The 17,300-nt window shown below is 53.8% G+C and overlaps 1 protein-coding gene across 1 annotated transcript in view; it reads left to right on the forward strand.

Moving 5' to 3' along the window:
- The first annotated feature begins 7,938 nt into the window (after positions 1-7,938).
- MMEL1 (membrane metalloendopeptidase like 1) overlaps positions 7,939-17,300 on the forward strand; it is a 32,070-nt gene continuing 22,708 nt past the window's right edge. Inside the window, exon 1 of the mRNA XM_030865866.2 lies at positions 7,939-8,089. Within this exon, the coding sequence (XP_030721726.1) occupies positions 7,939-8,089 (151 nt within the window). The remainder of the gene's footprint in view (positions 8,090-17,300) is intronic.

Genomic DNA, 17,300 nt, shown 5'->3' on the forward strand with positions numbered 1-17,300 from the left:
CGCAGTTTTTCTCTCCTGTTCCCGAACGCAACTGCTGGACGGGCCATCGGGTAAAGCCGGGGGCCATGGGGTGCGTTCGCCCCTGCTGTCCTCCCCTCAAGACGTCCTGCCCTCATCCATCCCCTCAAGGCCAGAGATCCCCGCGCTGAGCCTGCAGGTGCCCGACTCACCACAGCTCTCCAGGACCTGATGCTCTTTGCGGAGCCCCCGACGTGCCTCCCACCCCCGGCTGCTCACTGCTGAGCTGGAGGCTGAGAAGCTGGGCCTGGACGTGTCCCGACAGAAGGCACAGAGGGCAGCCCTCTCCCTGCAGCCTTGCCGCCTGGCCTCATCGCCTGGCCCTGCTGGGCGCCAGGACTGCTCACAAGTGGTCCTCTCAGCCCGCGGCTTCCTCTCCCGCCTCCTCCAGGGCAGAAGCTGGGAAGGTGGAGCTAACTGCTGTCAAGCCCCTCACCACCGAGCGCATCTCCCAGAAGCTTTTCACGTGTGTTGCTGCTTCCTTTTTCTCACTGGAGGCTGAAGTAAGCTCGTCCTGTTCTGAAAGCTGAGGCTGGAAAGGTCCAAAGGTTCACAGATGGTCACAGTCAAGTTAGCCGGGATGTCTGGGGACCACTCCCAAGCTCCCAGCTCTCCAGGCAGCTTCAACAGAAGACAGGCCTACGGGACCTGCAGAGAGGGCTCATCCTCCCAGCTCCACGGGCCAAGTCTGCCCTGCCCCGAGTCGTCCCCGCCCACCTCCACCTGGGCAGGGGGTGGTTCTCACATCTGCAGGTACACATGAGGCCACTGTCCCAGCCTCCTGTTGTGGCGCCCAAGTGGACAAGGGCTAGTGGGTGCCGGACGGCCTCCAGAGCAGATGATCAGGTGGGTCTGACGCAAATCAGACTCCCCCCAGAGCAGATGCTGCACCTTGTTTTCTCAAAATCACATTTCAGGTCACCAAGAAAATGTTTATGATGTGGCATAGAGAGCATTACCTACTCTCAAGGCGATAAAGCTATAAATTAATTTTTTAAAATTCCCTGCAGGAGGGGCTTCCCTGGTGGCGCAGTGGTTGAGAGTCCGCCTGCCGATGCGGGGGACGCGGGTTCGTGCCCCGGTCCGGGAAGATCCCACGTGCCGCGGAGCGGCTGGGCCCGTGAGCCATGGCCGCTGAGCCTGCGCGTCCGGAGCCTGTGCTCCGCAACGGGAGAGGCCACAGCAGTGAGAGGCCCGCGTAACGCAAAAAAAAAAAAAAAAAATTCCCTGCAGGTGAAACACCTCTTGGATCCAACAGGAAATCAAATTTGGAATTGCAGAATATTGGAGAAAATAATTGTGACAAAAACAGTCCAGGGAAACCCCTAAGGGATACAGTGTCCAGAGGGAAGTTTACACCCTGAGTATATAACTGACCAACGAATAGGAAGCACATCTTCATCTTGAGAAGTTAAAAAAAGACAATAAAATAGAGAAAATCAGCAGGTAGGAATTAGTAACAGTAGGAGCAGAAATTAATGAATTAGGAATAGAAAAATGGAAGAACTCAGAAATCCAAAACACAATTCTTCAAAAATCAAATAGATGAACCAGTAGCTAACTTAATCTAGAAAGATGGAAAAAGCACAAAGACACATTTTTTGTAAGTAATAAGGACAAAATAACAGGAAATTTAGAGAATCATAAGGCATTACTTTTCTCAATTTCTGCGCAAGTAAATTTGAAGGGCTGGATGAAATGTATAGGTTCCTAGGAAAACATTATTTAACTAAACTAAGTCCAGAGTAGACGCAAACATTACGCGGGACAATTACCGTGGAGGGAAACAGGGTTGTTAGGGAGCTCCTCAGAGCAGCTCCAGTTCCAGATGGTGCCAGGGAAGATCTGCCAGCCTTTAAAGAACAGTCAACTCGTAATTGCTTTAAACTCCTTCATAGCCAAGAAAAAGAAGAAAAGCTTCCAAGTTCTTTTTTTTTCTATCGAAGTACAGTTGATTTACAATATTGTGTTAGTGTCTGGTGTACAGCAAAGTGACTCAGTTATCCATATACATGTATACATCTGTATTCTTTTCTTTCGATTCTTTTCCATTATAGTTTATTACAAGATAGTGAATACAGTTCCCTTCCAAGTTCTTTTTTGAAGAAAGCATGATCTCAACCAAATGAAAGCCACAAGCCAATTTCGTTTAGAGATTTCCAGTTCAGAAACCCTAAATGAAATACCCACAAACCTGAATCCAACAGCACGTTAAAAGAATAACACACCACAAGCAACGTACACGGGAATGCAAGGATGGTTCACAATTGGGAAAGGTGTTCATGTAGTTTATCACAGAAATAGACCTAGGAGAAAGCGAGTCCCGTGACCCTTCCTGGGTCTGTAGCGGGGGCACGGGTCACGCGTGGTAAGTCCACTCCAACATGTCATCTCCCTGTGCCATTGGGTTCCTTCCTCTATGGCACACAAGGGAGGTTCTGGCATCTCAGCTTCATTAGCTACAGACCACCATTAAGTCCAGATAGAGTCACTACCCGCAGCTGCCGTGAGCCGACACACAAATGCAGAATCTTTGGCAGGTGCACCCGTATGAATGGGGCCAACCCAGCCCAGTGCTGGGCTCCCTCCACTGTGGTCTGACACCCCTAGACCCAATCCCCACACATAATCCTCAGCTTTCTCAGTGTCAGTTAATTATACCTTGAAATTCTTTGGGTGGATATGCTATTTCCTTCTGGGAAAGATGTCGTACTTTCCCCCACCCTGAGCGTGCTGAGATTGGACCCTACTTATGGGTCTGGGGTCAACAGGGGGGTTGAGTAGAATGAGGATCCTCTTTCTAGGCACCTGATCCACGTGAGGTTCTCGCAGGGTTTATAGTGAAGAAGGGCTCGGGCTTCCCTGGTGGTGCAGTGGTTGAGAATCCGCCTGCCGACGCGGGGGACACGGGTTCGTGCCCCGGCCCAGGAAGATCCCACATGCCGCGGAGCAATTGGGCCCGTGAGCCACAACTACTGAGCCTGCACATCTGGAGCCTGTGCTCAGCAACAAGAGAGGCCGCAACAGTGAGAGGCCCGCGCACCGCGATGAAGAGTGGCCCCTGCTCGCTGCAGCTAGAGAAAGCCCTCGCACAGAAACGAAGACCCAACACAGCCAAAAATAAATAAATACAGTGAAGAAGGGCTCATCTCCTCAGACCCTGGAGGGGCTCAGAGGGCCCTGCGTGTTCAAGGTTCTCAGCTTCATCTGAGCCCAACCACACATCCCATTCCTCGTTTCAGGGTCCCATTCCTTCCCAGTCAATGCCCGAACTTTCTCGTAAGAAACTTGGTGAGGCTGTGAAGGCACCAACACTGCTGGGATTGTGCTACTCACAGGATCAAATGCTGTGTTTGCCTTTCAGCCACATCAGCGCTGTGCTGCTGAGAAATGAGGGGCTCTTAGGGCTGTGGCTGGAGCTGAGTGCAGACCCGAGCTCGCGAGTGTCCAGGACACCAGGGACCTCGGCTGCTGTCATTCTGTCAGCAGTGGGGGCAGCCCTCAGCTCCCGAGGCCCAGATTCAGCTGTCACATCACAGCCGAGCTCGGTGGCAGCTCGGTCACTCCCAAAGCCACCATGTGCCACGAGTCACATCTCCCACGGCCTCAGGCCCGAGGACACAACTAGGCCAGTCCCCAAACCCAGCTGCAGAGGCACCTGCTGGGGCCACTCCTAGTGCCAATTTATGTGTCATCAGGGTCCACTCAGGAGACAAAAACCACACCCAGTGATTCAAATAGCGAGAATTTAATATAAAGAACAGTTAGTTACGGGGGTAAAATAGCTCTAGGGTCCCGGAAGTAGCAGCCGAGCTCCAAAACAGGCAACCCGGCCGTCGGCACGGGGCCCTCCCGCCCCCAGGTGTTTCCCAGCCACACTGTTGGGCCAGGCACTGCACACCTGTCTTCTCCTCTGACTCCGTGGCAAACCTCGTAGGGGAGGGGACCAGTGTTCCAGCTGTTGGGGCTGGGTTGGGCACTCAGTGATGGAGCCCTGGGGCACAGCCAGACCGCCCTGGCCCCTTCCCTTCTGCCCAGGAGGCCCAAGGCCTGGCCTCAGGATGCAGTGAGCAGGGAGGGGGTGCGGGGGCTCCCAGAGGCCTGGCTCTCATCCCAGCTCTCCACCTGCCTCAAAACTATTTAACCTCTTCCGGCCTGGAGGTCTTCTCCAAGCGGGGCACCTCGTGCCTGCCTGCCGCGTGGATGGGCAGGGCCAGGAGAGGTCCGGTTCCCGTCGTGCTGAGGCCCAGAAACACGCCTGCTAGGGGATGCTGGGCTTCCTGCAGAGGACAGGACCTACCCCAGACCACCCAGCCCGAGAGCGTGGGGCAGGGAGGGACTGGACCCAGCAGTAAAGGGCAGGCGTCTGCAGGGTCTGAGGGTAGCCCCAGGAACAGAGGCTACTCCCTGCCTGCCATGGTCCCAGCACTGATGAGGGAAGGGATGCCGACCACCTGCCATCATGGGGGGCTGCCTTCTTGGACCCCAGAGCTGACGCTGGGCCTCAGACCTCCACATCCCACATCTACTGCCTGAGAGACAGGGAGGGGTGGGCAGGGAGCCCGCACTGACCCCTGAGCTCACCTAGAAGAAAGGACCAAAATCCACCTGTTGGAGGTGTCCTGAGCAGCTGGGTCGCTGTCTGTCTAGGGACCTGTCTGGGGCTGGGAGTCTGTAGCTCTTTGGCCTGTGGACTCCCCCGCCCCGCCTCCCAGCTTCTCTTGGAAGGGAGCCAGCACTGCTAGGCTTGGCACCCCCAGAACCTGCCGGCCTCAGCGCAGTGCCTGCTAGGAGGCCGGGCCAGGACCCCAGGCTCCTTGCTCCCTCAAAGTTTCTATCTTTCACTGATGGAGCTACAGACGGGGAGGACCCGGAACGGGGCAGTGTGGGTGGGAAAGCGCAGCTGAGCTCCTGAGACCAGCCAGCCTCTGCATCCACGCAGCCTCTGGCAGGGATGGGGGCCGCTCTGGCTGCACTGCATGGAGCGTAGGTCCCCAAGGCCGTCACACTCTGGGAAGGAGTCTCTAGCTGGCAGGCTGGACCCTGACCCACCTCTGCCTCCCAGGAAGGGCAGTTGCAGCTTCTCAGTCCCCTGACCTTGACCTCATCCCCATTCAGGCCAGCAGCCCAGACAGCTTCCAGGCCAGGCTGCCAGCCCCTCGCTCTGGCTGGGTTCGGGGGAGTGGAGGGCTGCCAGGGCAGCCGGGGGCTGAGGAGAGCCTTGCCTGGGGGTCGGGGTGGGTTCTGGATCTGAGCCCCGGAAGTGCTGCCCTCCTCCCAGGGAGGGGCCAACCCAAGAGGCCACCTGAACGTGGACTGGAATATTCCAACAAGGCCCAGTGCGGGCCTTCTGGTGAGGGGTGGCATGAGCGGCTGTGTACCCCCACACCCCTGGCTCTGTGGCCTGGCCCCTGGCCTTGGACACCCTTACAGAGTCCCAGGGGCCTGGGAGGATCCCTCCGTCCGTGGGATTCTGAAACGGAGGCAGAACCATGCTGATGACCGACTTGGGCCCAAAGAAGGGACATCTGGGTCCTGACTGGGGCCCACTCCACACAGAGCCCCCCAACCCGGCCTCCAGCCCTGGGCCAGGGGCACCCGCCTAACGCTCTGAAGCACTGGGGTGCCTCTGCGAAGCCCGGAGGGCCCCTCCTGTCCCCCAGCCGGGCCGCCTGCCTCCTAGGGGTTAGGGTCTGAGCCTCGAGACCCCCAGGGGCGGAGAGGCAGCCGAGCCCCACGCCAGCTGAATGTGGGTGTCTCTGGGTGCAGACCACCCCCGTCATGATGAGCAGGGACGCCTCTTCCCCTGACACCCCGGCAAGACCCCCAGAACCCACCAGCCTCACTGGAGATGGAGGGGAAAGGACCCCGCGGCCCGCGTGCTTCTCTGGTTCCGACCTCTCTCGGGCAAGGCGGGCAGGGTGAGGAGAGGGGTCTGGCCTTCCTTCCCAGGAACCGTGTGGCCCCTCCGGACTCCGAAGGGAGGGAGGAAGGAGGGCCGGGAGGCAGGGTCCTCAGCCTCCGGGGGGCCCCACTCAGCAGGGAGCCTCGTGCCCCTCCCCCCACACCAAGCCCGGATGGAACCTGGCAGCTGTGAGCAGGGGGCGGTCCAGGCCTCCAGAGAACCCATGACCGCATCACAAAGGGGGCCCGGAAGGAGCCACACTGGCCTCTCACAGCCCCACCCCTGGGAGCCCTCCCGACCCCGCCTTCCGAGACCTGCCTGTGGGTAGCGGCCTTTCTGAGAGACCTGCAGGTGAGCCGGGCCAGCTTTCCTGGCGGTGCGGCGGGGGGAACACTCTCCAAGCGCCGGCCCACTTCCCAGGCCGTGGGGCAGGCAGCCCAGCACCCCGGGAGTCAGCAGGACAGAGTGAAGTGGATTAACTGAGTGATGAGCGGACTCTAGTTCTGCTCAGAGAAAGAAGACGCTAGTGACCCCAGAGCCACAAGTGCCAGGCGAGGCTCGGACCCGGCCATTCATTCATTCGACAGCCGTCGATGGACGCCTCCAAGGTCGTGGGCACCTGTCTGGGTCCTGGGGACCAGGCAGAAGGAGCCCCCTGCCCCTGGCACTGACGTTCCCAAGGGGGCGGTGGGCAACAGAAGTAGAAATAAGGGCCGTAGAGGCTGAGCCGCAGGCGAGGTGGTGAAGCAGGTCAGGTCTGGGGGCAGGTGGGCCCGGAGAAGGTCTAGCTGAGGTGACCTTGAGCATGGACTTCCGGGGGCGAGGGGCTCAGGTGGGGGTCCGGGGTGGGGAGTGCAGAGAGAGGTGATGGGGGCCAAGGGGCTCCTGAGATCAGAGCGGGCCTGGCTTCTCCTCTCTGCTTGGGTCATGTGACAGGTGATGCCAGAGGTTGAGAGACCCAACCCCCCCACCCCCCAGCAGGTGAGAACAGCTAACCCAGCCCTGGGCGATCTCCAGGCTGCGCGGGCGGGTGGGACAGGGTCTGTCCTCTGTCCTGGGGAGGGGCTGGGCTCCCACCAACCCCAACCCCGACGTCAGGAGCGTGAGCTTGTGTGAGGACTGAAGCTCGGCAGGGCAGCCAGCTCTCCCCCGGGGCCCGGGCACATTTCTGGGTCAGGGCTCTGTGTGCCAGTAAGAGCGGCGTGCACACGAGCACACACACGGACACCCAGGAGCACGTGCAGCCCTTGGTCCGCTGTCCCCACCTGACCGGAGCAGCACACAGCAGCAGCCCTGGGTGTCTTCCACCGCTGCTCACCGCCCGGCTGTCACCGCCTGGCTGGCTGGAGAAGGCGTCCCTTCTGTAGTGACAGGGTGGGGAGACGGCGGGAACTGCACGCCAGCCAGGTGACTCCTGGAGCTGCCCTGCCGGGGCCCGTCGTGGCCTGCGTGGTCACCGCTGCGTAGGTTCCAGTCATTCTCGCCTCCCCCTTGCCCCTTGGGCTCCAGGCAGGAACAGTGGGCAGGGAGCCCAGTGGCCCAAGCCACCTCCCAGAGCGTTTCCCTGATGCTCCCAGGCCCACAGCTTCTCGGCACAAGAACCCCAGGCAGGCTCCGCTGCAGAAGCCCCTTGACAAGCCTGGGAGCTGGGCCTCTGGGTCCTGCGTGCCCACCGCAAGCTGTGAGCGGAGCCGCCCCGGACCAGCCCCGGCCAGAGAACAAGCTTGGAGGGGACTCCCTCCAGAAGGGACGGCCACCAGGGCCAGCAGGCCAGTCCTGCCCCACCCCCAGCACTCAGACGCTGGCCCGGGGAGAGAGAGAGGAAAGCCCTCAGGCACAGGCCGGCCGTGGCCTTGGGATGGAGACAGGGGCTGAGCATCCGCCAGCCTCAGGCAGGGCCTCGGGAGCTCCACGCCCGTCCTGCGGGCCCTGGCGCCCCAGGCTGGGTGGACGCCGCCCCAGGCCTCGGTCCTGGAGTTTCTCAGCTGTGCGCTTTCCCCGTCTAGAGACTTGCAATGAGGAAGCCCGAGAGCCCGGTGGGGATGGTGGAGATCGCAGGCTGCGCAGGGCAGAAGCGCCGAGGCTTCCTGGAGGGAGGGCTGCTACTGCTGCTGCTGGTGACGGGTGCCCTGGCCGCCCTGGGCCTCCTCTACGCCGACAGAAGAGGTGAGTGAGGGCGCCCCTCCCCTCGGGCCCGCCACCGACACCCTGCTCACCGCCTCTTCCCCACGCGGCCTCGGCAACGTCTGCGTGCCCGCCCACCTGGATAAGCCAGCCATTGAGCGGGCAGGTGGGGTCTGCTCGGGGCACCAGGGGCTGCCGGGCTGTGCTGCAGCCTGGAGAGAAGGGGCACTGACCTGTGGGGGCCGGGGCCCTTCCAGAAGGCTCCGCCCAGGCGCTGGCTGGCACAAGGCTGGTTCTGCTGGCTCTGGGCTGGCGGGGCCCTGCGGGACTCCCGAGATGCGGCAGAGCGGTTCCCCATGCCACATCTGCGCGGCCTCCTCCCCTCCCCTGCCGCACAGGGCGCTGCAGTTCCCGGCCTGCCCAGCAGCAGGAGCCCGCGCTCCAGCGCTGGGGACCCGCGGCACAGCATCCCTCCAGCCAGCGGGGCTCGCCTGCCGCCTCCCGGGCAGCCATCCTGCAGAGAACCTGCTGGGATCCTCCTCGCGGCCTCCTGAAGGCCTGGGTCCCCGGGGCCTCGTGGCTTCCCAGGCCCTGCTTTTTGCACAGTGATGGGTGGGGGCCAGGCCGGGGTCCTAGGGAGATGGGAATGCCAGGGCCACCCTGCAGGAACACCCCCACTCACAGTCCCTCCCCAAGGCCAACGTGGAGGAACCTGGACTGTTCCCCCCTTGCGTCGGGAAGCACTGCGGGGGCGGGGGGAGGTGCTCGCCTGCCTGCACCTGGGCACCAGGTGGCCTGGGTCAAATCCCGGAGGCACCTTACTCCCAGCAGGCACAGCCTCGGGCACAGCTGGGAGATGCAGTTGGTTCCTCCTGCAGGTGGGTGGGTGGACGGGTGGGCTCAGGACTCAGGAGGATCTGCAGGAGAAGCCCTCCCCACGGCCCCAACAGTAGGGCAGCACAGGCGTTGTTACTAGAATATTCCCTCACTGGCCAGAGCCACCTGCGCTGTGGTGGGACCATCCATCCATCACTGGGCAAGGCTGTTTCTGAGAACCAGGCGCGGGTGCTGCCTACAGATGTGGTGGACGGCCCCTGCCCAGGGTTGCTCCCACCTGACCAGGTGCCTGGCCGGACCCTGCCAGCCACTGCCGTCTCTGGCCCCTCCGGGTCTCCTGGCAGGGTCGATGGACACTGCATCTCCATGGTCACGGGATGTGGGGAGGGACCGCTCACTGCTCGGAGAGCCCTGGAGAGCCCAGACCCCAGGGAACCTCTGTTCGGGACTACTGGGCTGCAAACACCTGGTTGAGAGGCTCCCAGGGGACAGGGCTGACCCCCCACCCCCACCCCACCCCACCCCAGTCCTCATCTAGGTGGTACCAGCCTGACAGCAGGGACCCTCCCTGCCCAGCCTGCCTCCTCCTCATGGTCCCCTAAATACAAGTGGGGTCTCTGCCAGGGCCCCTCAGGCAGGACTCTGTGCCCCTACCCCCCCCGAAATGACCCAAGCCGATCTCAGCCTCAGGTCCTGATGGAGCCCGTGGAAGAGTTTAAATGCTGGATTATTATTTATTTCTAAAGACTTTCTCATCCACTATGGTTTTGTGGGGTTTTTTCATTGATTTATGAGTTATTTAGAAATCTCTCTTTTTAAAATTTCCAGATGCTTGGAGACTTTTTCTTAGTTACCTTTTTAAATTGGTTTCTAATTTAATTGCATTATTGTCAGCAGCCCTGGTTTATGTGATGTTGGTTCTTTGGTCTTTGCTGAGGCCTGCTTTAGGGCTAACACACCGTCAGTTTTATAAATAATCCACGTGTGCACGTGCAGTGCACACAATCACCCTTAAGTGAAAGTGGAGATACAGACAGAGGTTTAGACGCCTCCGTTAGGTCAATCAGATCGTCTGTATGTTTGTTTTTTTCCATTTTCTTGACCTTTCAATTATTGAAAGATGTGTGTGGCTAAAACCTTGGCCTAGAGAACCATCAGTCTTCTTTGTAGTGATGCCAAGTATTAATTTGTGTATTTCAAGGTTAAACTACGGGAATTTCCTGGCTGTCCAGTGGTTAGGACTCCGTGCTCTCACTGCCGAGGACGCCGCCAAAAAAAAAAAAAAGCCACATTATTATGTGGATGCAAATTTAGAATCAGTGTATCTTCACTCCGTATGATTACGTAGCGCCCCTTTCTATCTTAACTGTGCCTTTTGCCTTAATATGTTTTGTTTTGACTTCTGTTTTGTCTGATATGAACTAGCATTTGTTCTCTATTTTCTCCATCCTTTTTCTTTGAGACTTTGTCTCTTTAGCTTTAGGTGTGTCTTTTGGAACCGTGTGCAGCTGGATTTTGTCGCCATCTTGCACCTGGAGGATTTAGTCTATGTGCATTCACACAGAAGTGTACGATTTTTTTCTGTTGTGTTCTTCTGTGTTCCTGATGCCTCTTCTTTCTCTTTCCTTGCCTTCTTTTGGACTGATCTGTTATTTTTCACTCTGTTTTCCTGCAACTATCTTGAAAGTTTTATATTTCTAATCCTTTTAATGGTTACCTTAGTTTTTTGTTTTAATATTTATTTCAAAAGTTATAGATAAACCTTTTTCAGAAAATTGAGTGTCTTTTGAATAAAACTTTGAGTGGGAAATACAATCCTACACCCACAATCCTGCCTCCTGGAATTCTGCTTCTCAGAAAGAGCCATATTCATTGTCTAGTGCAGAGGTCTGCAAACTATGGCCTGGGGGCCAAATCTGGCCCACTGCCTGTTTTTGTAAATAAAGCTTTATTGGAACACAGCTGTGCCTACTCACTTATGTATTGTCCGTGGATGTTTTCAGGCTACAAGCGCTAAGTTGAATAGGTGAGACAGGGTCTGTATATGGCTCACAAAGGCTAAAACATATATTGTCTGGCCTTTTACAGAAAAATATTGCCAACCCCTGGACTGGAGTGTCTAAGCCTCATCTTTGGACCCTTCTCTCTTTATCGTCAGTGTTAGATCACAGGGAGGCATCGTAAGGTTGTGGTTAACACCCAGGCTCCTGAATCTGACAGCCTGGGTGGGCTGCCAGCCCCCCGGATCCCAGCTGTGTGACCTTGGAAGGTTTTCTTCACACCTCTGTGCCTCAGTTTCCTTATCTGTAAAATGGAACACAACATAGAGGCTTACTGGAGGGTTCAATGATTTAATACATCAATAACACTTAGAAAAATGTCTGTCATGCCATTTATGATCAGATTTAATAATAAAATATTAGATTTGTCATTGATTCCCTATCCATATTGTTATTGACATCCCGAATGGGCGGCAGATTTAGTTCCTTAAGCCACCCAGGCTTCCACTGTCCTGGTATAGGTACATCATTGCTTTTGGATAAATCCATATGCGTCATTACAATAGTTCTCCTGAGCATTTTTCACAGCTGAGCCATGAAGAATAGTTGGATTACATTTACTTTCCTTGTTATTATTTTGTTTTCTTATCATTAATAGCTATCTTGTTTAAGGAGTTTCATTTCTCTCTCCCTCTCTCTCTCTCTCTCTCTCTCTCAGACTCTATATACATATCTGTGGGATGGTTTGATATTATCCCACAGTATTTGGGTGTCCTGTTCAGATTTCGTTCATTCTTTTACTCTTGGTGATACAGTTTGAAGAGTTTGACCCTAATTACTCTTCAGTTCCACTGGTTCTTTCCTCAGCTGTATCCAGCGTGCTGGTCAGCCAGTCAAAGGAATCCTTCATCTCTAATAACATGCGTTTTCTTTCTGCTATTTCCATTTCCCTCTTTTTTATAGTTTCCATCTCTTGTTGAAATGTCTTGTCTGTTCATGCATGTTATCCACCTTTTCCATTGGATGGAAACGTATTACCGTATTAACCATAGTTATCTTGCAGTCCTTCTCTGATAATGCCAGTATCTGAGCTATCTCTGAGTCTAGTTCTATTGATTACTTTATCTCATGGCAATGGATTGTTTTTCCTTGCCTGTGTGTGTGTGTGTGTGTGTGTGTGTGTGTGTGAGATACATTTTTACTGAAGGCTAAACACCCAGCGAAAGAGCAGAGGCTGAGGTAAACAGCATTTGCACCAGAGACAAGCACAGTTGTTCTGTCTGTTAGTGTGAGAGATGGAATCCATCCAGTCAGGAGTCAGCTGATTCAGGGTTTTGTTTTCACTTTTGTCACCCTCGGTGCCCCACACACTTCACCTTTCTCTGGCTGTGAGCAATGATTACCTGTTCTTAGAGAAATGGGTCTGGGGGGGCCCGAGGTTCCCCATTGTTCCTGCTCCAGCCTCAGCTCTCAGCAGTCCCTGGATGTGTGCAGCACAGAGGGTTCTCCATGCCTCTGCCCCTCCACAGATGGTGGGCTGCCCTTGCTTTTTAGTGCTTGCCTCATGCTGGGGTGGGGGATCTCTGGTGTCCTGGCCCCGTCTCCGTCTTGGAGTGGGGGCGTCTCAGTACCCCTGCCCCGATCCCCATGTCCATCAATCTTTGCCTCATGCCTGAGTCCCCTGCCCCTCTCCTAGTGGCAGCAGACCTCAGCTTGATGTCAGTCTAGGATCCTGGGCCCGCAGGGGTGTCCTGTGCCGCTCCCATGAGCAGAGGATTTTTATATCTGACTCTCCTCTGGGCCAGTGGGTTTTCACCTGGTCCATGGGAGTGAGAGGTTTACTGCGCTCCCCGCAGTGGTTTAAAGCCCTTGCTTCCCACAGGAGGAGGGTCCCACAGGAGGAGGGTCCCACAGGAGGAGGGTCGTACAAGAGGAGGGTCCCACAGGAGGAGGGTCCCACAGGAGGAGGGTCCCACAGGAGGAGGGTCCCACAGGAGGAGGGTCGTACAAGAGGAGGGTCCCACAGGAGGAGGGTCCCACAGGAGGAGGGTCCCACAAGAGGAGGGTCCCACAGGAGGAGGGTCCCACAGGAGGAGGGTCCCACAGGAGGAGACGCCTCATGCTGGCACCCCAGCAGAAGCAGATAGCCTCCTGCATGCCTGTGCCCCTGAGGGGGACTCCCTGGTCTTCTGAGACCTGCCCCAGTTCTTCTCATTGACACCTGGTAAGGGTCCATGGAAATAACTGGTGAATGAGTGCAAAATCCCCCCGTGCAGGGGCTTCCCTGGTGGCGCAGGGGCTGCGAGTCCGCCTGCCGGTGCAGCGGACGCGGGTTCGTGCCCCGGTCCGGGAAGATCCCACACGCCGCGGAGCGGCTGGGCCCGTGAGCCGTGGCCGCTGAGCCTGCGCATCCAGAGCCTCTGCTCCGCAACGGGAGAGGCCCCAGCAGTGAGAGGCCCGCGTACCGCAAAAAAAAAAAAAAAAAAAATCCCCCTGTGTTGAGGCTCCAGCTGTTCCACACTGACAGGCTAACTCGCACTTGGCCTTCAAGAATTCATTAAAAGGTTAGCTGATTCTTCTTACCCACTTGTGTGGTGACTGCCTCTTACTCCTAGGTCCTGTCAGAGTTCTCAGTTCTGCTTGGTGGGACGTGTCACTCCGTTTTCCTGGTCACCCTTTTACCTCAGGTCCTAGATGAGCTCCAGAAAAGCTGTGATTTCTGTAGACTGTCTGGGTTTTTCCTGTTGTTACAAAGGGAATGATACTCTAGTTGGCTTTTGATGTTGTAAGTGGAGAGCACAAGTAATATACCTTAAATTTTATATGCGTATTTAACTTAAGGTATTCAGCTAGTCAATATCTTCATATTTCTTCCAAACAATACAAGGATTTAGAACAGTTTAACTCGTCCTCCACCCTGATCACATGTTATTGTGGGTAAGTCCGTGGTTTCTATCTTATTTTTTATTTACTGCACATAGGCAACATTCTCTAATATACTCAATTTAATTTCGATTTTCCCAAGTCCTTATCTGTTTCTTTTTTTTTTTTTTTTTAATTTACTTTTGGTTGCATTGGGTCTTTGTTGTTGGGTCCTCGTTGCTGTGTGCGGGCTTTCTCTAGCTGCGGCGAGCGGGGACTTCTCTTCGTTGTGGTGCGTGGACTTCTCATTGCAGTGGCTTCTCTTGTTTCAGAGCTCGGGCTCTAGACGCACAGGCTTCAGTAGTTGTGGCACATGGGCTCAGTAGTTGTGGCTCATGGACTCTAGAGCGCAGGCTGAGTAGTTGTGGCGCATGTGCTTAGTTTTGCCACAGCATGTGGGATCTTCCCGGACAAGGGGTCAAACCCATGTCCCCTGCATTGGCAGGAGGATTCTTAACCACTGCGCCACCAGGGAAGTCCCTTATCAGTTTCTTTGCTCATCATTCTTCCTACTTCTCAGGTAGCCCTTATGAAATCATTTACCTTCTTTCTGAAGTACATGCTTTTGGAGACTCCTACACAAAGTGTGTCCGTGGACCAGTGGTGTTGGCCTCACCTGAGAGCTTGTTAGAAATTCAGAAACTCGGGGCCCATCTCAGGCCTACTGGATTAGGATCTGCATTTAATCCCCAGGTAACTCAACTGCACTAAAGTTTGGGAAACACTGATTAGGACACAGCATTTGTTGATCTTGCTTGATAATCAGAGTAACCTGGGGCAATTGTTAAAAATCCAGACCTTGGACCCTGTCTCCATCTGCTTGGGCCACTGTAACAAAATACCATAAGTCAGGGTGACTTAAGCAACAGAAATCTATTTTCCTCTAGTTCTGGAGCCCAGAAGTCCAACATCAGGGTATCAGCCAGTTCAGTTCCTGGTGAGGACTCTCTTCTTGACTTACAGACAGCCACCTTCTCACTGTGTCCTCATGTGGTGGACAGAGCAAGTTCTGGTGTCTCTTCCTCTTCTTATAAGACACCAGCCCTACTGGATCAGGGCCCCACCCTTATGACCTTATTTAACCTTCTTCACCTCCTCACAGGTGCCAATGCCAAATGCAATCACATTAGGGGTTAGGACTTCAACATAGGAGTGGTGGGTGGCGGGGAGAAGATACAAAAGTTGAGTCCATAACAGGACTCAACCTAGGCAGAACCAGGAAATCTTACAGGGTAAGACCCCCGATTCTGTACTGTAACCAGCATGTGAGGCCTTTCTTGTGATCAGGCAGACTTGGGGAGCACAGCTTCAAAATACTCTTTCAACTGTAAACCTTCATTTTTGTTTACTTGAAAATGACTTTATTTGGTAGTCATCCTTCAGTGATAGTTTAACTGGTTACACAAATCTGGGCTTAGTTACGTTCTCAATATCTTGAAGATTTAGTTTCGCTGTCTCTGACTTCCGTTGCTGCTGTTCAGAAATCTGGTTCAGTCTAATTGGCCTTCTTGCCAGATGAACTTTTCCCCTCTGAGCTGTCTTCTCCCTGACTGTGCATTTTTACCGTGAGGTGTCTAACTATGAAGCTCTTTTTATTTATTCTGCTTTACATCTGTTGTGATTCTTGAATCCGAGCACTAATGACATTTATTAATTTTGGAAACTTGTAGCCACTGTCTTTTTAATATTGTGTCTCCCACATTATCTTTATTTTCTCCTAAAATTATGATTACATATGCACTTAATTTTTCTCACTCTATCTTCCATATCTTTTAGAGAAAAGTTTCCATCTCTTTGATTTTGCCCCACATTTTGGGTAAATTCTTTAGAACTACATTCAAATTCACTAAATCTCTCTTCAGCTCTGTTGTATCTGCCACTTAACCCATCCATTTTGGATTTTTTCTAAAAAAAAAAAATTATTTTCAACAATTTCATGTTTTTTATTTCTAGAGTTTCCAAGTGATTCTTTTACAAATTGATTTTTTCAATTTTTTCTTTGCCCTCATTTTTAATTTTTATTCCTTTCAATGATTCAAACATACGTGAGTTATTTCTGCATCAGCTAGCCACTGCTGCCTAACAAATCACCCCAATACTCAGGGGCTTAAAACTACACTTATTTATCATGACACACATCCATCAGTAGGCTGCAGGGCTCAGCTGATGTAGGTCAGCCTCAGCTGGGGCAGCTGTTCCACGAATTTCATCCTCCTACAAGGACTAGCAAGCATGTCACTCTCCAAACAGAAGCTCATGGGGACAAGTGGAAACACACTTAGGGCCTAGGCTCAGAGCTGGAGTACATTATTACCAAAGCCATAGGGGCAAACCCACAGTGAAGAGAGGGAGGAAATATTCTCTGCCCCTTCAGGGGAAGCAACTGCAATGGCATGTGCAAAGGCACAGATACAGAGACATTGAGGTTTGGGGCCTGTGATGCCAGCTTCCACATGTTATGGGTCAGATAATCCCCAAATATGAATCCTTGGGGTTCTAGTCCTGCTGTTTGCTGTTTCTCACTCATAGAATCTGGTCTTTTCATAAACCTCAGTCCATGTTCAAAGTCCATGTCCTTCTCTCAAAGGCGAGAAGCCTTTGTTACTTGGGCTAAGTTTCCCTCCAGACAATACGTGTGTTTGTTTCCATCAGGCACCTGGGAATGCTACCAGCCTAAATTTAATTTCTCTGCTTGTGGTTTCCTTGACCACAGGGTCATGTAAGCTCACACCCCACACCTGCATGACAACCAGCCTGTGATGATACATTCTCCAGGCAGGACGGTTATTTTCCACCCAATAAAGTTCTTTGTATCCCTCTTTTGTTAGGTAGGGAGAGACAGACACAGGAACAGGAGAGAGACAGAAAGAGGAAACAAATTACTCACTTCAAGGCCAACCTTTAGGAGAACAGATCTTTCAAAGGAAATGTCAGGTTGTTGGTTTTTTTTAATGTAGAGTGTCTATGTGAAAATAATTGACATATTACAGAAGTTATTCAAGCAAATATAAAAAAGAACAAGAGTAGACACATGTCAACTGGGCACAAGGAAGTCTACTCCCTTCTGGAATCATGAAGGGGGGAAATATCCCTGTTTGGGTTCTGTTTGCTGTGTGTCCTGTTGATCCTATTTTAGCATTAGAGGAAGACTTCATTTCTATTCAGCTTTTGTGTCAAAGGCATTGCTGTTTGCCTCTTCTCTTGCTCAGAAGGCTAGTGACTGGCCGTGGGTGCATCACCCCACATGCCTGTCAGTTTTCTCATCAGAAAAATGGAGGTGGTGACCCTCACAAATGAGGTGGTGTAAGTTAAAGGCAAAGTACACAAACATGGTGATCTCATCTCATTCAATTTTGGAAATGTTTTCTCAAGAGCCCACTGCATCCTCTTGAGCTGTAGCGTCAGATGAACTTACCCCAGGAACTTCCCCCAACCAGAAGGTTATGGCAGCCCACGCTGGAAATGCAGTGGAGGAAATGGGAGGGGGACATAAA

Source organism: Globicephala melas, chromosome 1 (genome assembly GCF_963455315.2).
Source record: "Globicephala melas chromosome 1, mGloMel1.2, whole genome shotgun sequence".
Lineage (NCBI taxonomy): Eukaryota > Metazoa > Chordata > Mammalia > Artiodactyla > Delphinidae > Globicephala > Globicephala melas.